Source organism: Emydura macquarii, unplaced genomic scaffold (genome assembly GCF_026122565.2).
Source record: "Emydura macquarii macquarii isolate MOO-44397 ecotype Brisbane River unplaced genomic scaffold, CSIRO-AGI_Emac_v2 contig_2531, whole genome shotgun sequence".
Taxonomy (NCBI): domain Eukaryota; kingdom Metazoa; phylum Chordata; order Testudines; family Chelidae; genus Emydura; species Emydura macquarii.
The window spans coordinates 8,439,318-8,463,918 of record NW_027132668.1 but is presented as its reverse complement, the minus strand read 5'-3'; the positions used below and the strand labels follow the sequence as shown (position 1 = coordinate 8,463,918).

The 24,601-nt window shown below is 39.5% G+C and overlaps 1 protein-coding gene across 1 annotated transcript in view; it reads right to left on the bottom strand.

Annotated features, from left to right (window-relative positions):
- The window catches only part of TUBGCP3 (tubulin gamma complex component 3), a 113,660-nt gene that overhangs the window by 7,074 nt on the left and 81,985 nt on the right, over positions 1-24,601 (bottom strand). Inside the window, exons 16-19 of the mRNA XM_067563680.1 lie at positions 23,953-24,021; positions 18,570-18,705; positions 510-598; positions 226-357 (exon numbers count right to left, since the gene is read on the bottom strand). Coding sequence (XP_067419781.1) covers positions 226-357; positions 510-598; positions 18,570-18,705; positions 23,953-24,021 — 426 coding nt within the window. The remainder of the gene's footprint in view (positions 1-225; positions 358-509; positions 599-18,569; positions 18,706-23,952; positions 24,022-24,601) is intronic.

Sequence of the window (24,601 nt, the reverse complement as noted above, 5' to 3'; positions counted from 1 at the left end):
CCTAGAGTTGGGGGAAACCATGTCAGCTGAGGAAGCGACTTAAAGAAAGGGGTAGCTGGAGAAGAGGATTCAGCGCAGGGATTGTGTACAGCACCTAGCCCAATAAGGCCCTGATCCCAGGGGAGGAGGACTCTAGGTGCTACTGTAATATAAATTTTTTTTTAATCATTTAAAGCATGAGCTGACATAATGAAGTTGTGATTTAATACAAAGAAAAAGGCTTACTCTGGAGTCACTGTCCAACAAACAGCGAGAGATGATGGTGTCCAAGAAAACTTCATGAGCAGCGATGATGTGATCTAAGTCCTGTGCTTGTTGGACCTTGTTCCAGAGCTCATCCCATGAACATTCAAGGACCTAGGAAACAATGATTCAGAGCTGAGCTGGTTTTTATTTGATAGATTATATAGTTACTCTTCTATTCTAAATAGAAGACACAAATCATCTTGGTTATTAAATGTGATAAATCTCCCTTTTTAAAAACAACAAATTAGATGGATAAAGTGTACCTCAAATGTAATATAATACTGCATTTGATGAATGAAATGGACCATTTCTGATGCCAGAACGTGACACTGATGCAGCACCCCAGAAAGCTCTGTAAAAAAAATCCAGAGTTTATATGTTAAAGACAAGGACACACACACACAAATCCGTGTATTAATATCACTTTATCCAACATACTAAATCCTCCCTAGCAAGACAGTCATTGGTCTTCATCACTAGCTTTAATACTAGCTAGTAATAATTGAGTAAAGATCTTTCTCTAATGAATTTCTATGCAATGCAAGACAATTCTATGCAGCTGTCTAATCATATGATGTTTTATGGCTTTAAAGTATGTAAAAGCCTTTTGCTTCTCAAGTCCAAGAGACAAAAAGAAATGCATAATAACTTCATGCAATGTTTAGATATGAAATTCTTACATCCCAACGTCTTGAACAAATATTTGCTCTCATTCAGGTTTCTCTTACAATTCTTCGGCATGCTGTGCATGAAACATTTACTCTCTCTCAGATATTTTGAGGCAAAAAAAAAGGATGGTCCAGCATTTAGGGCACTAGCCTGGAACTATGGAGCACTGGGTTCAACGCTCTGCTCCATAACAAACTTCCTACATGACCTGGGGCAAATCATTAAGTGTCTCCCTGCCTCAATTGCCCATCTGTAAAATAGGGCTGATAGCACCTCCCTGCCATGCCAGGAAGTTGAGAGAATAAAATACATTAAAGACTAAGATATTGAAATAATATACTAATGGAATTCTATAAGTAATCTAGATAGATTAAAGAAATGACATTTTCTGAACCACAAGGTGATCTTGCCAGCTAAAAAGAATATGAAACTTTGAAACGGGTTAAGGACAAGTTCGGTCTGTGGTGGTGGTTTTTTTTCTTTGTACAAAAACTATTCCTAGCACATTGTTACACTAATGTATGTGATGGGTCAAATCAAAAATAAATCTCTTAAATGAATAGTCACCAGAAAAGCCTCAGAGGGAACAAATGTAACGCTATTATTTTTAAATGCCAAGTAGGCAAAAAAAAAAAAAAAAAAAAAAGATAACTTGATTTTATTGATATAGTGTTTAATTAATCACTGACTATTATATCTCATCTATTTTTGGAATGGTGAATAAATAAATCTATCAAAACAACGAGGATCTCAAACAATTCTGGCTCCAAGTCCTTGTTTAACTAGTATAAGAAATGGCTGCTTCTGCCATTTCTTTTTTAAAAAAAAATACATATTGTATTAATTTGCTGCCCTCCCTGTGACCAAAGTATTGTTGTGGGAGCACAAAGATAGTAAAAATAAAGCTATATTCTGCTTCTTTGTTTGTGTAACTTGTTTTAGGCTGAAAAGTGTGTACAATTTGGGGAAAATATTGTTGTCAGCCTCTAGCACAAATAGATATGCTGGATATTAGGAGAGAATGTGACCGCGCAATCAGGAAGAAAAGAATGGTTACTTATCCTACCATAACTGTGGTTCTTCAAGACATATTGTCCACACAGATTACACTCTTGTGAGGGCCACGAGTGTGAGATCAGATTCTTCTGGCTAGCAGTGTCCATTGGGGCTGTACCTGCCTCCCTCAATTCCCTTCCCAATATAAAATCTCATAGGAATAGAACTCCATAGTAGCAGGGAAGGAGGGCAGATTACAGAATCTATGTGGATAACACACCTCAGAGAAGCATAATTACAATAGCCTCAGCAGCTTATGCAGTTCTAGTATATGGATCTAGCGAACCTCTCAATACAGCCCCTGACCACCTTTCTACCCATTCCTGCCCAACACAGTCTCTTAAAACAACCATTAGATCTTACACCCGGACCTAGCATTGTAACACCTGACAGCCTGGATGCTGACTGGATGACTGAAGCTGTTCAGCTGAGGTACAGAACATTGTTCTCTGAAGGAGAAAACCTTCAATCAGACTGACATATAAAGCTATAAAGTTTTCTCTTTGGACATTTCAGCAACTCTCTTGACTTTACTAAACTCAGCAATACCGGATGGTTTGCTAGTCCTGAAATAATCCAGATATAATCAGTTCCATAAGGGTCTGTTTACAAGTAATATCTTCACATCACACCCTCCTTCTCTCCTCCTCCCAAAACTAGGGTCACACTATTTTCCCAATCTCCAGTGGCATGATTCCTCAAAGGCCTCATACATGGTTTTTCTCCCAGTTCAGGCACCTCCTCCTTCTTGGGACCATAATATAATATTAACAGGGCTGTGTGAGGAACAGTCATAGCTGAATTTTATAGAACAACTATATGGAACTTGATCCACACACTTACAAGACACTATTTCTTAGAGGCTTCCAGGTTGGATGCCAGTTCTGGTAGGGCTGTCTGGCAATCATTGGATTAGGTAGGACACTATTACCCACCTCCAAGCAATTAGACAACATGCTTGGTAGCCACAAAGAGTGGAATCTGTGTGGACCATCATTTTAAGAAAGAAGTTAAGTACACTACAGTAACTGTGGATCTTGCATCCTGGATTCTCAGTATCATGAGGATTGGCAGAGAGGCATATATCAACTCTCATGTCCAAAGGATGAGGAAGGAATCTGTCAGGGACCCTGGACTTGCAGCCCTATTTGAACAGAATATCTGCTACTGCTTGTTGTGGTCTGTTGCCAACAGGTCTACTTTTGGGAATCCCAATTTGCAAAAGATGCTCTGTTGGACTGAGTTTTGAAAGACTACTTGTGGTTATTGACCTCCTTGCTGAACTGATCTTCTCTAGTGCTCAGACAGCCAGGAAGGTGCGGAGTCTCCAGTGTGATCTGGTTGAGAATGCACCAATTCCATAGATGTATAGCTTCGTGACAGAGTGGGGATGATCGTGCTCTCCTTTGCCTGTTGACATAATGGACAGCTGTGGTGTTGTCTGTCAGCATTTGTTTCGGGGATTCCGAAAGAAGAGGCAGGAATGCGATCACAGGGCGGCTGGCCCCAGTAAATGAAATACATCCAGCTCCCCTGTGCCAGAGCAGGTGCTCTCTTTTGGCCAATTAGGAGGACGAGGCAGCACCTAGGCAGGTACAAAGGATCAAGGAAAGACTTAGGTGAGACAGAATTCCACTAAGTCAAAGCAAACTGGCTCATTCAGGAAAGGCAGGTTAGAGCTGCTAGAGACCAAAAGGACTAGGAAAGGTCCCAGAAGGAAGTAGAAGGTGTTTGCTGGGGGAAGACTGAAGGTAATGACAGCAGCAAGAAGAATTTGCTCGCTGGCACCCCAATCTGTAAAAAGCCAGGGCCAGAGGGCTGGAAAGGGCTGAAGGGAGAAGCAGCAGAAGAGGGAGTTGCCTGATGGCTCTCAGCCAGAGAGTCAGAGCCAAGAGCCAAAGAGGGCTGATGGCCGGGGAGCAGTAGAGGAGCTTACCTGCTGACAGCTCCAGGGCCAGAGAACTGAACCAGCAAAGGGCTAGGAGGAGTGAGGGATGCTCTCCCAGTAATGATGATCACCCAGCAAAATGCCTGTGGGGATTCCTAGTGGGAAGAGCAAGGTTGCATTCCAACTGGAATGGCTGGTCCTGGAAGACAGATTGAAGAAGACAAACAAGGAGCCTAGGTGTGGTGGAAGACACCGGGGCATGGCAAAGATGCTCCCAGAAGAGAGGCTGTAAGAGTTCCCAGTAGAAAGAAGAGGTTGCAGTCCTAGTACAAAGACAGGAGAGGACTGAGAGTCCAGGTATGGTTGAAGGCACTGATGAGTGGTATCTAGGACATCAAGGGATGAGACGTCTTGAGTTTTAATGATTGCTTGTATTGGAGTGAGAAATGAACAAGGCACCTTCATTTTCAGTTTTTCCTTTGCTTAAAACTTCTCCTTTTTCTAAGTAAATATCAGGATTAATACTGGCAGATGGGAGGACAGAAAAAGAGCAACAAAGAAAAAGTCAGAATATTGAAAATAAAAGCAGTTTAAGCCTGTGGTTTACTTCATGAACTGTATATTAACAGTATACACACATGCACTCACGAATGTGTGTTTGTGTAGGTGTGTCTTCCATTACAGTCTTACTTTAACATGGCTTTGCACTTACATTAGTTATTATTAACAAACATCTACTTAATGTAATGCATTGGATTTTCTCAAAAATCAGTATTTTCATGTGCTTGAGTGGTCCAAAATTCAGATGCAAATCAGTAAAAAAATAAATAATGGCTTTTGTAAAATCCAAGAATTTTTCAGTAAAAACTGAAAATGAAGGATCTTAGAAATGGACTACATATTTGGGACTTTTGTTATGGGCTATTTGGACTATGTTGTTGTAATAAACCAGCCCCAGGGAGGGGTAGTATTGAGACAAGAAAGCCTGAAGTTGAATCCTTTGGGTTACCTGAGGGGGAAACTGCGGACCTGGAATCTAACAGTGCTCCTGTGAACTGTATGCTCCAAGTCAGAGTTGCTGTGGATTTCTGTCTATTGACTTTGAGACCTAGCAAGGCAGAGCTTTACAATTACTTGAAAACAAGTTGGTCTCTTCTTGTGGTCTTCTTCCTCAAAACAACCAGTTGTCAAGGTGTGGGTAGACCTGGATTTCTTGTCTCCTTAGATGAGCTGCAGACACTTGATGAAAACCCTCGGTGCCATAGAAAGACCAAAAGGCAAGATCCAACCCTGAGCTGGTAGCAGGATATTCCTACTAGGAATCTAAGGTACTTTCTGTGAGCTGAATGGATTGATATATGGAAGTAGGCACCTTGCAGGCAGATAGCGGTGAATCAGTCCTTAGTATCTAAAGAATGGATCATGGAGGCTAGAATCACCATCCTGGATTTGAAATAGACATATCAACACTTTCATCTGCTAAGTCCAAGATGCAAAGCCAACCCCTTTTGTTCCTTGGAATCAGAAAGTAAGGGAAATAAAACCCTCTGCCCCAAAACTCTAAGAGTATGTTCTCCATTGCTTCTAGCTGTAGAAGGGGATCTGCTTCTTGTTCTAACAGTCTCTTATGAAATACAGGTCCCTGAAAAGGAATTGGGCTGAGGCTGAACCATAGGAAGGGACTGAAACTTGATTACAATCTCCAGGATCTGCAAGTCTGAAGTACAAGCAGTCAGCTGATCCTCTGCCATTATGGATTTCAACTTCTCCTAGTGCCACTTAAGCAGTTAGTCTATGAATTGATAACGGTGACAACTGTTTCAGCCAAAGGACCAGAGCTGTGAATGTTGTGAAGTCACTGCAAAGCCATGAACCCCACATTAGAGAAGTCCAAAGCTTAAATGGAAATAGACTCTTATTTTCCTCACTTTGCTGTTCCCTGTTGTGTGCATTTGTATGTTAATCCCCTCTATGTTTGTGTAAATGTTCAAGACTACAAGCGGGATTAATTTGGGTTGAACTTTAAACATTAAGGAGAGTCATCCAACTTTTACCTACAAGAAAATACTCATAAAGCACTAGATGGGTAAGAGAGGCTCCTAGGGGAAAAATTTCAAAGGAAAACAAGTGGACTTCTTCCCAGGAAAAAGAAAATTTAAGAATTAGTTTAGATTTTTCTAATTTTAACTTTTTTCTTTTTAATATATTTTAAAAAGGATGTTTTTTTATTTGCATTCTTTTTCCTTCAAACCAAAAAATGAGAATGACAAAATACAGCATCAGCTTTGCACTAAGCAAGAGGTAGGTGGCTGTGAAGTCCCATTTCACAGAGAGGAAAATGGACAGAGTGGAATGGATGGGTGCCGGGGCCAGGCGTCCTAGAAGTCTGAGTGAAGTATTTACTTATGTTCTCCGATGGGCTTAAAGTTGATTGATGAGACCTGTTGTTGTTTGGAATTTCTTCTGCAGCCGTGGAGTCTAATAGTACTCCTGTGAACTCTGTGCTCCAAGTCAGAGTCAGTGTGAGTGGCACTCTGACCTACGAGAATAAGCATTATGCTGGGAGACAATATCTGAGTTCCAGCACAGACTGTGTGTGACAATGGGCGTGTCATTTATTGTCTCCAATCATTAGTTTCCATCTGTAAACTGGGGATACTCATATTTACTCACATCATAGAGAATAGGAGCTGAAAGGCATAGCTAAGTGTTAGTAATTCGTATCAGAGCAAATTATTAATACCACTACTTCCGTCTTCAGTTTGTTAAGGAAACACACTCCTTCCTCTTGGATAAGAATCTGGCCATAGTAGTTGATGTATTATGAATCTCCAGACTGGATTGTTACAATACACTGTCTAAAGCTGAAGATAGAAAACACAACAGCACATCTCCACAGCTGGACAAATTGTTAGGAAAATATATACTGCACCCTCCATTGGCTTTCAGTTTCCTGCTAGTGCCAGCTTAAGGTTTTACCCTCTTAATCTTTAAGGTCCAGAATGGGTCAGCACTGGACTACATCAAAGAATGATTCTCCATCCATTTCCCTCCAAGACAGCTGCACTCTTCTGGGACAACGTATCTAACAAAGCCTAAACCAAAGTCTGTGAGAACTGACGATAAAGCATTCTCAGTCAAGGGTTCCCAACTATGGCCTGGTAGCTTATTCAAGTTACGACTGTGCCAAAAAGTCTGTCTATTTTACAGAGTATGTTACAAAACACACCTTTTTGCCACACTCTACCTGCCATAGGTGAAGACAAGGAATTACTTACACTTAAAGTAACCCCAAAACCAAAAGTCATGCTGAGGAAAGCTGAGATGAAATAGGGAAAGACAAACAGCAGAACCCACTAGGATGCCATTTATGGACAGTATTGTGTGACTCTACATTGCTGAGTGTAGCACTTAAACACTGAAAGAGATGCTGTTCTAGAAATACATGAAGGGCAGCCAATGGCAGAGGTCAGACTAAAACATTGGTATATTTTGCTTCCAGCTCTGGGCATACTTTTTTAGGCCATAGATTCATTCCTTTAGGGCCTTCTGTGTCTTTTCCCAAATCTTCTGAGAATTGTTAAACAGATCACTAAACACCAGCACTGTACAAGACTTAGGCTGGTCTACACTGATAATGTAGGTCGACAGAATGCGGCTTCCGCTGACCGCATAAAGTATGCATCTCCACTGGCATATCAGTTCCACTGACCTAAATCATGGTAAAATTTGACTTAATAAAACCACCTCCGCAAGTGGCGTGGCGCTGAAGTCGAATTCTGTGGGTCAAATGAGCGTCAGTGTAGGCAGAGTGCAACATAAATCGACGTCATTGGCCTCCGGGAGGTATCCCATAATGCTCTCGTGACCGCTCTGCACATTCACAGTCTGCTGCACTGTGGCCATGTAAACAGGAAATAGCTCCTCCCCTCAAGCCCTGGGAAATTTTGATTTCCTAAGAGCATGGAGGATTTCATTATCTAACAGAATGAACATGGACATGGACAACAGAAAGGCAGCAAAGGTGTTCAACACAAGATGAGATGCTGCGTATAATATGTGATCAGTCAGACATGTTGAGGTGTCTGGCTGAGCTTCAGGAAGCTCAGCAGCAAGAGAGACTCCCTCTGCAGCCTCTGCAAAACTCTGAGCTAATGCACTCTTTCCTAGCCCCCATCCTCCAAGCCGTCTAGGAGGAGGTTGAGCAGGGTGCAGTACATGCTGCACTCCTCAATGGTCGAGGAGAGCAGAAAGAGGCGACAGCCCCTTTAAGGAGTGGGAATGTGTGATTCTTGTGTGTGCACAGCCAAAATGGGCTCTGTATTCTCTTGCAGGCCACACACAATGCATGCAGAATGTTCACTTATCTTCCTTTTCCCCCCTCTGTGAAGGATCACCAATAAAAAACAGTGCTGCTTTACAATTCATTACTGTTTATTTATTGATAAGAAGGGAATAAAGGGAGGGGGAAGGTGGTGGGAGAACTGGAATGGTGAGTGAGGGGGTAGGGGGTGAACTGGATCGATAGGGGATGAGTAGGGGATGCAAAGTGAAAGCTCAGCACAGATAAGCAACACACATTACTGTTGTATCTTGTTGCAAAAGCATTTTTTCCAATGCTTCCCTGAGGTGCAGCGCTCTGCAATTGGCTCTCAGTGTTGCAGTGGCATCTAGCTGCTCAAAATTTCCAGCCAGCCTATCTGCCTCCACAACTCAACCCAATGGGAACTTCTCCCCCATTCGTCTCACAAACATTATGAAGCACACAGCAGGCAAAGATAACTATTGGGATATTTTTTTTCACTGAGATCTAACCTAGTGAGCAGATTGTGCCAGTGTGCCTTTAAACGTCCAAATGCACATTCCACCACCATTCTGCACTTGCTGAGCCTACTACGAAAACGCGCCTTGTCACTGTCCAGCTTCATTAGCCAGGGGAGCAAGGGGTAGGCAGGATCCCCCAGGATCATATTGGCATTTCAACATGGTCAATATTTTTGGTCAGGGAAGAAAGTCCCCACCTTCATCTTTTTTAACAAACCAGAGTCCCTAAAGATGCAAGCGTCATGCACCTTTCCAGACCACCCCACACTGATATCAGTGAAGCGTCCCCTGTGAGCCACAAGGGCCTGCAACACCATTGAGAAGTATCCCTTTCGATTTATGTACTCTGTGGCAAGGTGGTCCGGGGCTAAGATAGCGCTGTGCATGCCATCTATGCCCTCCCGACCTGAGTTTGGAAACCCCACTGCAAAAAAGCCTTCCACTATGTCCTTCACATTTCCCAAAGTCATTACCCTTCTTAGCAGAAGTCTATTAATGGCCCAGCACACTTGTATCACATCTACCTCCCACGGTGGATTTACAGACTCCGAATTGATTCCCAACTGACCAATAACAGTCTGGCATTGCTAGCTTCCACAGAGTGATGGCCACTCTGTTCTCTACTGTCAGAGCAGGTCTCAAGCGAATATTTTTGTGTTTCAGGGCTGGGGAGAGCTCTCCGCAAAGTTCAAAGAAAGTGACCTTTTGCATACGAAAGTTCTGCAGCCACTGTTCATCATCCCACACCTTCATAATGATGCTATTCCACCAGTCACTGCTTGTTTCTCGGGATCAGAAGCGGCACTCCACTGACTTCAGATGGTGTGCAGCAAACGGGAATTGTTTCGTTCTATGGCTTGTAGCAAGGTGGCCTCTGTAACATCACAATTTTCAGCGCTGCAGCTCCGGTCTCACCCCTGAAAATACTACAGAATAAGTTGCAAGGTGTTTGTGATGCTCACCATAATACTGCAGAGCTGAGCGGGCTCCATTCCTCCCATGCAATGGCGTGCACAAGGCAGAGAGCGAAGGGTTTGAACAAATGGTGCAAAAAGGCAATCGTCTGTTTGTTTGGACTGGGACAAGAAGGGAGGGGGAGGGAATACATTGCATCATGGGAGGAAGACAACCTTTCCAAACGCCCCTGGGGGTAGTTGCACTCTGGGATAGCTACCCACGGTGCACTGCTTTGATTGTCAACGTAAGTGCAGATGGTGGGGATGCAATCCCCTGACACAATGAGCGTGGTGTGATCACGCTCTTCCAAATTCTGCAGCTCAGTGGGTGAAGGTCGATTTAAATTAAATTGACTTCACTCTACAGTGTAGACATACCCAAAATGAAGGTGGTCCTTGATCTGAGGGGACTAGCAGCCTAACAGAAACAAGACAGATAAGACATACTGGGAAGGCCAAAGAAAAACGACCTGACAGACTCAAAGTACTTGTTGATTTAGAGTAAGCCAATGTGTTTCATAGCACCCTAAGAGATCAAAGCTATTTAAGACTTAACAAGTAAAAACTAGCATTTACTAAGTAGGAATATCCCACATGTATTAACCCATCGAATGAGAAAACAAGTCTTTTAGAAAATCCTAATATACACACATGCAGGAAAAAAACCAAACAAACCTCATCTTCAAAAACTAGCAAACCAATTTCCTCCAAACAGCTGCTGTTCCAAAACTGAGTTCCCTCAAATAGCCAACATTAAAAAAAACAAATAAAAACAGTCAGAAGACAACTCTTCCTATTCTCCTGCCTTCCACTCCAAAGAGGGAATTATTCAGTTCTGTACCAGCAACAGGCAAGTCCTCAGGATGGAGTCTAGAAATCATTAATTAAAAGAGGAGGTTCCAGCTCTCTAGTGGGATACAACACATGCTTCTACAGATGGTAATCAGAATCAAAGAAATGTAGGGCTGAAAGTGACCTTGAGAAGTCAAGCATTCCAGCCCCTGTGCTGAGGTAGGTCCAACTATGCCCAGACCATCCCTGACAGATATTTGTCCAACCTGTTCCCAGAAACCTCCATTGATATAGATTCCACAACTTCCCTTGCAAGCCTATTTCAATTCTTAACTATCCTCATAGTTAGAAATGTTTTCCTAACAGCAAATCTAAATCTCCCTTGCTGCAGATTAAGCCTATTTATCTAACTTCAGTGGACATGATCACCATCTTCTTTAACATATTTGAAGACTATCATGTGCTCCCCTCAATCATCTTTTCTCAAGACTAGACTTACCCAGTTTTTTAGCTTTCCCTCATAGGTCAGGTTTTCTAAGCCTTTCTGTCATTTGTGTTGCTCTTCTCTGGACTCCAATTTATCCATATCTTTCCTAAAGTGTGGCACCCAAAATTGGACACAGTATTCCATCTGAAGCCTCGCCAGTGCTGAGTAAAGTGGGACAATAACATCCCGCATCTTACATAGGACTCCCCTTTTAATATACGCCAGAATGATTAGTCTTTTTTTTTTTTTTTTTTTTTTTTTTTTTTTTTAAATAACTGCAATACATCATTGGATCATATCTAATTGATCATCCATCATAATCCCCAGATCCCTTTCAGCAGTACTACTGCCTAACTAGTTATTTCCCATTTTTGTATTTATGCATTTGATTTTTCCTTCCTACTTGTATTTATTGAATATCAACTTGTTGATTTAAGCCCGATTATTTAATTTGCCAAGGTCATTTTGAAATCTAACCTGTCATCCAAAGTGCCAGCACCCCTTCCCAGCTTGGAGTCATTCACAAACTTTATAAGCATATTATCCATTCCATTATCGAAATTGTTGATGAAAATGTTGGGGGGAAAAACCTGGACCTGGGACAGACCCTTGAATCACCCCACTAGATACATCTTCCCAGTTTGACACCAAACCACTGATAACTATTCTGAGTATGGTCTTTCAACCAATTATGCAACCACCTTATAGTAACTTCATCTAGACCATATTTCTCGAGTTTCCTTATGAGACTATCAAGCCTTACTAAATCAAGGTGTCTCACATCGACAGCTTCCCTCTTCTCCACTAGGCCAGTAACCCTGTCAAAGAAGAAAATTAGTTTGGTTTGGCATAATTTCTTCTTGATAAATCCATGTTGGCTATTACTTATTACCCTATTATTCTTTAGGTGCTTACAAACTGTTTAATAATTTGTTCCAGTACCTTGTCAGGTGTCAAAGTTAGGCTAACTGATCTGTAATTTCAGAGGTGCTTTTTGTTCTCCTTTTTAAAAGATATTTACTATATCTGCCCTTCTCCAGTCCTGAAAGATAATCGCTAACAGTTCTAAGATTGCTTCAGTTAGTTTGTTAAGTACCTAAAAGTGAATTTAATCAGGCCCTGACAACTTGATTACATCTAATCTATCTAAATATTCTTTAACTTCTTTTTTCTCTATTCTGATTTGTGTTCCTTCCTCCTTCTTGTTAATATTAATTGTGTTAAGTATCTGGTCAAAATTAATCTTTTTTAGTGAACACTGAAGCGAAATACGCATTGAAAACCTCAGCCTTTTTGATGTCATCTGTTATTAAGCTCTCCTTCCCCATCAAGCAGAGAAGCCTACACATTCCCTGGTTTTTCTCTTGCTCCTAATTTATAAAACCTCTTCTTATTGCCCTGGATGTCTTTGGTTAGGTATAACTCTTTGTTTTTGTTTTTTTGTTGTTTTTTTTTTTTGCTTGAACCTTTCTGATTTTGTCCCTACATGCTTCTGTTATTCTTTGGTATTCATCCTTAGTAAGTTGACCATGTTTCCATTTTTTGTAGAATTCCTTTTTGATTTTTAGGTCATTAAAGAATTCCTGACAGAGCCATATTTGCTTCTGTTCTTCCTATATTTCCTTTGCACCAGGATAGTTTGCTATTATGCCTTTAATATTGTCTCTGAGAAACTGCCAGCTCTTCTGAACTTCTTTATACCTTTATGTTTTCTTCCCAGAGGACCTTATCTACCAGCTCTCTGAGTTTGTTAAAGCCTGCTTTTTTAATTCCATTGTGCTTATATTGCTGCTCTCACTCCTTCCTTTCCTTAGAATCATGAAATCTATCATTACATGATCACTTTAACTTAAATTACCTTCCACCTCCAGATTCACAACCAATTCCTCCCTGCTAGTCAGAATCAAGTCTAAAATGGTCACCCTTTGGTTAATTCCTTCACTTTCAGAAACAAGAAGTTGTCCCAAATACATTCAAAGAACTTACAGGACATTTTGTATTTTGCCATATTACTTTTCCAACAGGTATGTGGGTAGTCGAAGGTACAAAAGATATGGACCTTAACATTTCAACCTTTTGTATAGAAAAGCTACATTATGTAAATTTTAGAGGTTTCTATAATTAGTTATAATCTTACTCCCCTTTCTAAATCCTGTACAGTTGGAAACATGATAAGGTAGCCTGGCTTTCTCAGGTATGTGTGAATGGAGGGAGGGGGGTATACACTTTGTTTTTAGAGGGTGTTTTTTTTTTTTTTAATTAATTTTTTTCCCCCTAAAAATTGTCTCTTCATATTTGGCTCTTCTATGACCATACGGCAGGAAGTCTTCACAGGCATTTATAAGTCCCTATACCTTTGTTTTTAGTATGTATGTGGCCAGCATACTGACAAAAACCTTTGCACCATAGCATACATGCTTCTCTCTCTCGTACTATTATACAGCTTTGTTTACACCCAATATTTATCACATTAAAAAAAAGCACTTATCCCTTGTTCTAGGAGAGCCCTCATATATTTTAAAACAATTAAAAAATCCAGACTCTTCCAGCAATCTCATTTTTTCCAACAACATATACATAACCCAGCTGCTACAATACCAGTTGTCTCCCTCACCCTTATATGAGTGGAGCTCCATCTCAGACATCTCCACTGATCAAAACAGTGACTGCATGCCATAGGGAGAGAGTGGCCTGACATATAGGGTACCAGTCCATCTAAGCTTAGATCAAACTTAACTTAAAACTTAAAATTAAATTTAAAATTAAAACTTAAAATTAAATAACTTAAAATTTTAGCCAGTACCTAGCTGGTAGCCAGTATCGATCCAAAAACACTGTGTTGTGTGCTCCCAGAAAGACATACACTGTAAAAAGAGCACTGTCAAATTCAAAATCAGCTTCAAACTTCTGAATAGATTTAAGATCTAGACACACGGAGCACAGTACAGTGGATTAATGTAGAAGCGACAAAGGTGTGGCTAAGTCCATTCATATCTGGGGGGGGAAAAAAGCAGCTTCCTGACTGTAAACAGATGAAATAAAGCTGTTCTGGCCACAGCTGATATGTGCTATTCTAACAGCTGGGAGTCCAACCAGACATCTAAATCGCTCACCTGCCCCACAAATGAAAAGCAAAACCAACCAACCAGAGGGGAGCAAATATGGATCACTGCCAGTTGTCTTTCCCAAACAAACATCACTTTAATCTTGTCTGGATTGAGTATTATTTTATATTTTGCGCACACACAAAAAAATCAGAGAAAGCAGAACACAAACACTCTGCCAAAGCAGCATTCAACTAAAATCAGACTTCTAAGGACTAACAAGTACCATTTTCTGTAAAATTAGACAAGAAAACTAGACTATATTGTGCAAACGACCCAAATAAAACAAAAGTTCTTTAACTCTGTAGATGGGAAACGCACTCAGCTAAAAACCATTTATAATTCTCTACTGTCCTCTAATGGAGGTTTCAAGAATTTCAACTGTCGTTTTGATGATTAACAGGTGTATTACATGCATTTTTGGACTGGACATTGTAAAAAATAGCCACAAGAGATTGATGTTAATCTGAAGACAACCAAAAAAACAGGATTGGTATTTTTTTTAATACTATAGATTTTTTAATTTAACACAGGCAATGTAGCAGTACTAGTTCAGAGTAAGGCTGTGGCCAGAACTCCATCTTTGGCACGAAACAGAATCCTTAACCCTCCATTCAATAGCCCCAACAATTCCCCCAAGCATAAATGATTAAGGTAAATTTTCCACATAATCCTTAATTTTGCAGTTAATTAACACAAGCAAAACCGTTTGCGTTATTCCAGGTTTTGCATGCCCATGACTCACAGGTCAAATTAAGAGGGAACGTAAGGAGGTGAGATCTATTTAAACTGATGTATGAATTGGAGTAAGGGATGTTGAAACTGGCAATGTAATTTACACACCAAAGAACTGCAAGATGTTACGAGTGAAAGTAGTAGCTCTCTACTTTAATATAACCCTACTTGCATCCCCCTATTAGTTGCTTTGCTTGCTACACTTCTCTTCCAGACCCTCAGCACATGCACTGCCACCAAATCAGATTTCATTTTACTGAGACTGAAGGAACAGGAGACGATATGTAAAATAAGATGCAAGTTATAAACTGATAATGAAATTGCATCTGAAATAAATCTAAGGGTAGCTTCTGAGAGCCAAATGTACATATTTGTGGATGGTTGGGACTGAAGGCAAGAATTGGCAGAAGGATTAAGATACAACAATTTTAAACTCTTAACATGCAACTCTCAATTTGTTACATTGACAAAGAGAGGAAAAAGTAATGTTCAAAATATAGAATAGCTCTGCCAAGTTGTAGTCAACAATCACTGCACATGGAACTCTTTGGATTCCTAATTCATTGATATAATTTTATGCCCTTTTTGTTTGACCTCTCTCTATTATTATTATTGTTTTCCAGGGTGGATATCTGACTTTTCCAGATTTCATTTCACAGCATCTACATTGTGACAGTATTTCCACATAAACTAAATCAAAAGTGCAATCTCTCACATTCAAGATTTCCATCTGTAAAGTCTGTATGTCCCACTGAGATTGTTGAGCCCTGCTGTGCCAGCACTGAGTACTCAATACAGTATAATTATCTTAATTTTGATCCAGTTTTAGGATACTTGATGAAATGGTAACATTGTGTATGCCTAGTTTACAGTTACCTTACATTCTATTTTGATACTGCCTGGGACAGTGGGAAAGCAAACACTTCATAGGAGTTAAGTATTGGTCAAGACGCTGACCATAAATCTGTCAATGTCTCAATCCTGCCTTTCTGTAGCTCGTGGAATTACAAAGAACTGGACAAGTCTGATCTAAGCAGCAGATGGAACAAGTTGATTTTATTTTAGACCTGGTGTTGACCTATTACTACTTTTGACTCCAGTCTCATAAGGTTGAAATATAATGAAAGCAGTATCTCCATCAATATTTTCATGAAAGGTGCAACTGAACCAAATCACAAGAATCCAGAGCACTTTCTGCAACATATCCTAAACAATATTTATAGACAATCTTATAGAAGGAGGAGACAAGTCCTGGCTTTTCAAAAGTGGGATTCAGGCAACAAGAACATTAGAAAGCATTTACCAGATTCATTTTCATCTATGTTTTATTGGAGACTTCTCCCCACTATACTTGAGGTAATCACTTACCTCAAGACCACACACAAATACATTTGGGTACAATCCTGCGATGAAGAGTCTATAGTTCTCAAGCAACTATAGTCTATAGAACTAAGTCTATAGTTCTCAAGCTTCCAATTTTAGATTCATATGGAAATCGTGTAAAGTTCCAGAGAGTGTTGCCTCAATAGATAAAAGTATGTGTTAATATTTGTGAAAAGCCAATAAAGTGGGGAAACAGAAGGTGAAGGATGAAATGTTATCATCTCACCCGATTGTACCCAACTATTGCAGAGTTCTCATTGCTTATAGGATGTGTATCATATGCCACGTGTGACATTCCATATTTAACATTCCCACAACATAGGAAAGTAGTCTCAGGGTAGCCATCTTGAGCAGTATATTACAAACTTGAAAATTTGGATGGGGTAGGGAAAAGAGGAGGTGCAGACTGGGCCAATACACTATATGGACACTTCTCTACCACAGTCTGTTCACTTATATTCCCACATTCCCAGCTGGGAAGAGCTGCTGAATTGGAAGGCAACAAGTTGTTGTGACTTATGTCAGTGCTATTAGCTTCACAGCTTTCTAATTTCATTCCTGCCCTGGCAGCTCTGCTCTTCCTCTATTCCGCTTCAAGCCTAGCAATGGAGTGGAGCAAGGATGGCAATGTAACTACTAAGCTCTGAAGGGTGATTCAAAGATATTTTCAACTATAGCTACTCCCCTTATCTGAGGAGTGGAATACCATGAAAGGACATGTGGGACAGAGCAGCAGGAGGAGAAAAAAAGCACTATGGGGAAGAGACAGGCTGAGGGGAACAAAGAAGAAAGGGAGAACAGGTGGTTGCAAGTGGGAAAACACAAGATAATTAAAAAAAACAGCAAAGAAAAGAGAAGCTATGAACATAGGAGAAATATTTTGCCATACCCTTCATCAAAAAAGGAAAGTTAGAGACCAATAACTGTTAATATCTCCAGGAGCAGCAGATGTTTTCCTGAGGATGGGTTTAAGAGATTATTCCTTTTTCCAGGAAGGCAAGGTCTCTAATAATAATAGACACAATTCTCCTTACAAGATTTTGCCAGCCAAGAGGGTGATAGGTCCAAATTACAGATTACAATATGAAGTTGTTATACTGTTATTATATTAACTAGGGCTAGTAGCTTTGCTGATAGCTGTGAAGACAAGGGCTCTGCCCCATTTAGCTTATCATAATCAAAACCAATTGAAAATCAATTAGAGAAAATAAAATTTGTAACATGAAAATAAACTTGAGCGTTTGTAGCTCAATACTAATACTTTCCATTACTTAAAAAAAACAACTTAATACATAAAAAACATCATCAAGATTGGTTGTTCTATTATGACTGTCTTAGTTTATTTTCCTTGTGTTAAAACTACACAAAAAAATTCAAAGCACATTTAAAACTGAACAAAACCTCCACCCACTGTCTCCTGTGTTCTCATTTAGACAAACAATACTGGCTTTATGCTCCTAAACGGTCCAAAGTTATCACCATGTACACGATGCACTTGCAATTGTGTACCTAATTTCAGTTTAAGCCACACAACAGGATTTTTTTTTAACTGCAGTTCCAAAGTTATTGAACAAAATTTGCTTTTGCTCTGGAAAATAAACAAAACAATATCTTATTTATTATAATTAAGGAAGATATTTTAAAACTTTAGGGTTTTTTTTTTATTAAAATACACTAACCTATGAATAGATGAAAAGCTATTTCAAAAATCAATACTGGGTCCTACAATATAGAATGCATGATGTGAGAAGAAAACTGCCCACATGAAATCCTACTGAAGTCAACCAAGCTTCTCATGGGTGTAAGTGTCCACCCACATGTTATACATTGCAGGACTGGGACTTTATTCATTATATAAAGGTTCAGCCACCTAATAACCTGATTGTAGCAAATGAAACTGCCAAGTAGTAGCAAACAGTAATGCCAAAATACAAAATAAGTGATTTAATGTATTCCGAAAGAGATGGATTAAAACGTTAATTATATATATTGATTGCTAGATCTTTTTAAATATATATATAGTAAGTCTAGTTTAGAGATTAGCTACTTCTGACTGACGCCACGCTGCTTGGATGTATCTATTAAAAATAATTGCACTGATTTTCATCTTTTCCCTCCCCTGGAAATAAAAAGAAAGCAAGTGAACAGAAGTGTAGGAAGTTCTCATTGCTACAAGAATTCAATGGTTGAAGATCAACAAGCAGCAATCCAAGAGTCATAGGGTAGACTTTCCATTCCCACACACTCTGTCTAATTTCTTGTGTAATCAAGTTAAATAATAAAAATAAGACATTTCTGAATAGGTGGCAACAAATGTTACTTATGAATTCTTTTCATCTCCACTAGCTGGATTTTTCTCTGGTGTACAATTTTAGCTAAACTGCATCTAAACACGAGTTAATACATTACCTATTTTGTTTTTTCCCTACCTGGCATACATTTCAGGAGCTTTGCATTGCACATATGTCCTTTCCATATGTCTGTGAGAATATATTCCATCCTCTTTGCTCTCCACAGGAAATTAAACACCCTTAGGTAATGGCTCATGCATTCTCGTGTAAATACCTGAAAATAAAATCAATATAGTGGCTTAAAATAAAATTACCAGATTTACTCTCTATTCATTTGGTTTCTTTAAATCTTTCTATGCTAGCCCAAGCAATATATACAGATTTTACCAGCAGATTAAACCAGAAAATAAACCCAAAGATCTAGGGAGGTTATTCCCACCATTCAGGGAGTTGATCTGACTCAGTCATCAACTGCCCAAGCAATAAGCAAAACAGCATTATAAAATCTGAATCAGAAGAGTAAAAAGGTTCTATTACACTAAAATAAAAGTCAAAATCTGGACTGGCAAAGGAAGACTTCAGGAAACCAAGTGATCAGGCCAGGATCTCTCTGTGCCACAACAATCATAGGTTAGATACTGGGTGAATGGGTGCAAACAGATTTTCTACAGCATGCAGAAGCTGCCTCCAGGCAGTTTATAGAGTACAATGTCAAGTCAGCAATGACGTTCTAAGGCTGCACAGGTGGGCTCTAGAGCTCTAGAATTGAACCATCCCTTTTCAGACTCAGGCAGACCCAACAATGGAACAAGCCTTGAATAATGACAGAGCTTCTTTACTCTGGACTGTGTAACCTTCACTAAGATTGTCAACACAAATAAGACACTGATTCCTTTTAACCTGTTAAGACTTTCTGAAGATCCCTAAAGAGAAACCAACAGCTGATCTGAGGAAGCTAACTTACGGACCTCTTTTCAGACATATACACAAAGCTCTTTCAGTGTATGAAGATAATTTTTTCTCACTTCATTGGGGTGGACAGGAGAGGGAGAGAAACTGGCTTAGCCAAGTGAGAAAGGAAACCCATTTTAAGAAGGACAAAATGAGAAAGCATTGATTAAGCTGTCTTCATGAAAAAGTAGGAACATTTCCCTGCATTAAACAGCACATTTTCTCTGCACACCTGTCATCAAGCAGATGGGTGCCATAAAAAAAAAAAGACTAAAGGGTGAGTCTCTCAGGAATTCCTAGGGACCATGTCACATGGTGGCTGGCCCCTTAAACGGAGACACACCTCAGCACACCTATGACCAGCTTAATTCACTTCCCAGATGGGGAGAAATAAGATCATGGGACCAGTGGGTCAGGTGACCAATCAAGCCTCTAATGAAGGAGAAGCCAGTGGGAAAGGGAGGAACTCAACTGAAAGCTGGTAATACACCATCTAGGATAAATGGGAAGGCCAAGCAGGACAGAAGCATGGGAAGCTGGCTTGAAGAAACAGCTGCAGGTGAGTGTTGCAAGGAGAGAACAGCTCCTCCAGGGAGTAAAGGGATGATATGGATGATAACCCAGCTCCAGGAAGGAGAGCTGGGAACTCATGGGGAAAAAGAAAGCCTGTACCGTGACCATTCTCCAGGAAGGAGGGCTGAGGACTCTTAGTTCCCAGATACTGACTTCATTATGAAGCCCCTACTCTTCCTAACCCTGAGAAAAAACAAAACAGCATATGTGACTTGGGTGTTTGGCCCATAACCGCTTCAGTGTCAACAGGCAGGGGGGTTATAAGAATATCCTGATTCTGGTATGTGCATTCTTGGTCACCAAAGAATGTCACGAGATCTTAATGAAAGCCAGGATCATACTGATTGTTAATATAATTGTGAAATGTATGTACAGATACTATGTAAGGGACTACATATGTATACTGAAAATACGTTTTAAAGTCTCTATTAAGGCAGAGCTGACAAATGGACTTTGACTGACAAAAGTCACCTCTCTCTGTTGGCATGTAAATTAAGCACTGTAAGCTAACATGATAGAGAGTTATGAAGTCAACAGAGGGATGTGAAATCAACAGGGAGGCAGTACACCAGAGAATAAGCCATAGAGGGTGATCCTGACTCTGAGTACAAACAATGAACTTTGGGGAATATAAAGAGAAGACAAAGAATGCCCCCCTTTATCTCTGCACCTAAGGAAAGTAAGTGGGCAGTGCAATTACATTCATGAAAACAGGATCACAAATAGCCTTGGCTGAAACACTTCAAAGGTTGTTTGGGGTGAGATAACCGTCCTTAGGTTAGCCTACTAAGTTTAGTCTCTAGAAAGTGTGTTATGATTTCATTTTGTATGTAACCCTTTTGTTTTCACTACCCCTACTCACTATCTCTTGAATCTTTGATAGCAAACTTATTTATAGTGAAAACAATAATTTAGCATAATGCTGTGGCATTCTACAAGGAGCTAACTCTGAATTGAATCAAACAGGTTGGTGTATACATTGTTCCCTTGGGGACCATGGGTCTGGTATTTCTTGGAGTGTTCAGTGGAGAAGGGACTGGACACTACGATGGAATGCTTCAAAGGCGCTCAGGAACTGGAGTGCACCTGTTAACCTGCAAGCTAAAGGAATGGCTGTCATAGCCCAGAGAAGAGTGCTTGGGTGGCTAATAGGCTGATGGTGTCAGTAAAGCACAAGCAGGTATCCCTCACACTGGAGATAGGGGGTAACAAAGTGACACACTGTCCTGGGTCCCTTGAGAACAGTCACAGGAGGAATCACCAAAAGAAAAAAAAAAATAAGACCAAAAAAAAAAAAAAAAATCAAGACCCAGATTTCAGAAATGCACATGCTCAAATTTTGTATGTCTATTTACCACAACTGAATGTGCAATCCTGGTAATTGTACATATGCCATTTGGAAAACCTGGGCCCAAAAGCCCAAGTCCAGCTCTCTCGCTTGGTTCTGTCCACCTGCTGGAGACAGGAAAACAATTAAGCAGGATTGGACAGACACCCTCTTTATAGGGAGAGACATGTCAGAAAAACTGTGCTCCCTCCCATCTCTATGTACTGTTATTACAAGCTATACCAACTGTCTGGGTTGGCCTACCGACATTGGAGTGCTAAGCTATCCTTTCTGCTTAATCTCAATGGTTTTATCTGCAGATGCTGGAAGAGAATCAATATCTCTCCCCTCCCACACACATACTGCTGCAAGATAAAATATAGTTGAACTGTAGTCCATTAAGAATAGAAGCCTTATGTATACAGAGAGCTGAAGCACTAACAGAGATTTTCAAATGCGTTCCAGCACAACACACTAATGCATTTTCCTCTTGTTAACTGAAACAGCAGCTGCAGGCTTTCCAAGTACTAACACAAGACTTCAGACTGCAGCGATGTAGCATTTGCACTGATCCAGAGTACACCTACATTGGACATACACCATAGATATTTTGATTTTTATAGTTGCAACAATGAAAAGGCTTCTAATAACACACTTTAAGACAAACAATTACTATATTGTTATATAGTAACAATTGACAATTAGGAATATGAAATATAAATGCATTAAATGTTATATAGATTTCTATACATAAGATTTACAGATTATTGTATGATAGTAAGTTACGTAACTTAAATTTCCAATACTTCTATTGATGCTCTTGCCATTTCCAATTTATAGTAGGGCCATAAAGCTCCACATTAGTTATAGTTCCATCAATATCCCCACTATAAACATTTGGGACCTGTCAGAGCAGAAAGCATTTCTTGTTCTTGGGAGGTTTTGAACACCTTTCGATTCCCAATAAGATAACTGGGAGTTGAGGATGCCTAGCATTTTTCTAGAAGTGCTTAGTATTTCTGAAGTTGGACCGTGCATATGGGATTTTAATATTTCTCTTCAAATGTGACCTTCAAGATCTCCCAAACAAAAAGCTTGCTGGCTTCCCTGTAATTTAAACATGAAGTGGCATTTTCTTCAAAGTGCTCAATAAAAATCAGAACTCAGGATCCACTAAGACTTTAATCCTGAGCCTTCATAAAAAAATTGCTAATTTTTCTATACTGGCTCCTAAAAATATCACTTAGTATCACCTCATGTTCCCAAGCAACCAGCAGTGACACACAGCCAAATCTAATTTCTAGTGGACAGCTGTACAGCGCAAACCCCTCACACCAAATTTTCCTCCTCTACTCAATGAACAACACTGAAATAGCATAAAAGTTACAGATATGGGGACTATGGTACATTCGTGGAGGAGCCTGCATCCTGGTTGATTCATGGGGGATGGATAGCAGTGTATACAACCAAAACTATCTAAGCCACTCAGAAAAAAGTTCCAGGGGGAAGAGACCAAATTTCTGGGTACCCATTGGAATGTAGAAATTTTACTCTGAATGAAGTAAGGGCTGGTAGGGATAAGAACTTAATTTTTTCAAAAAGGTATTTAAGTCAATAATTCTAACTTTTTAATAAACAAGCAGTCATATGTTCCATTGACAACAGATGAATTTAAAAATAATTCATTCCATTACTCCTTAGCAGCATTTAAATTTAAAATGGACATAATATTCCTTTTTTTCTCCTGTTTATATCAATTACCTATATAACAATAGACTCTACATATGTGCCTAATTACTTGCTCAATTGTCTACATTCCTCTAACTACCGCTTTGAAAGGTAAAAAGTTATGTAAACAAACCAAAATTTGTCAGGAACTTGAAAGTGAAGTGGATTACAATCAGACTTGTACTAATTAAATAAAAACTGATGCACAGAAAATGTCTGTATTATTGTTTAAAGCCATTTCACCACAAGTGAGGATTTCACCGTTTCCACAAACGATGGTGTCAAATGGTCAAAATTAGATTAATAGAGGTGGTTTGAAATATAAAGAAACAAAGTTTATATGGATGAGTTATTAGCAAAAATAATTTGCCCAAAAGGATGGGGAATGTGAGGTCCTGAGAGATATTTTTCTCCTTTCTCTAACTATACATTTATGTAAAATACTTTCTGCTGGTCAAACATTCACTGAGACCTTTTAAAATAGCACAAATTCTTTACATAGGGTAAAAGCATTTTGAACAATAGTGCAACTATTTTCTCTTCAGTTTTAATGAATACTACATATCAGATTTAACTGGTACAAATAGGTACCTCTAAATATATTTTAGTTTCTTGCAAATTATCCCAAATTATTTGCTAGTCTAGAAATAATGGCAGAAAATGAACAATCCATTTACTAAGTACTTGCTAAAATTTTGCTGGAACTAATGAATTATTTATTTTAAGTAATAAATGTTTTAACTGTAGCATTTTAGCACTCATTAATAATTTAAAGAAACTGAGATTTTGGTTGAACTTTTAATACACTGGGTGCATCCGACATGCCAAATAATCTCTTTAATCATACATTTCTAGAGTAAAAAATCTATTTTAATAAAAAAGCATTTAGCAATCTAAGTGGATATCTGAGAAATCCAAACAAACTACAATATATAGCCTTACCGTTGCAATTGGCCCATCAACATGATAGTCTAGACTGAAGACATCCCATCCAGTGTCACCAGGAGATACCTATATTTAAAAAATGCTACATTTAGTCAAGTACCAAACTCTGCACATTGCTGAAATCTTGTTTACTCTTCCCCCAAGAATTATGAAAAAAGCAGTTACATTTGACAAAAAAATGGCTTCTATCAATATATATTATATTGCTACTTTTCACAAATACTATAACAACTTTGTTTCACTGGTTTAACAACTAGATATCTAGACAGACTAGATATCTTCTGAAGCTAAGCACCACATTCCCTCACTAACCTTACATATTTTACAGAAGTCTCTGTGACATAAGGCTGACCCAGAAAATATTCACTGTTCATTTTCTTCATGATTCCTTAGCACCAGAGTGTCACAAAGACTATGCCTCCGGTTCTCAGAGTTGGTGACTGAGGGAGCACCCTGATTTAGGGCCACTAGCCCAGTATAAGGACTCTCCCTGCTCTTTCTCTTACACTACTAGTGTAAGGGATCTTATACCAGCAGAGGATCAAACTTAGCAGAGCTAGTCTTACGCTTTTTTTTTTTTTTTTGGACCGGCTGGGGGCGGGGAGGGGGAAGAGGAGGCGGAAGAGAATAGTTGGTGTACAAGGAG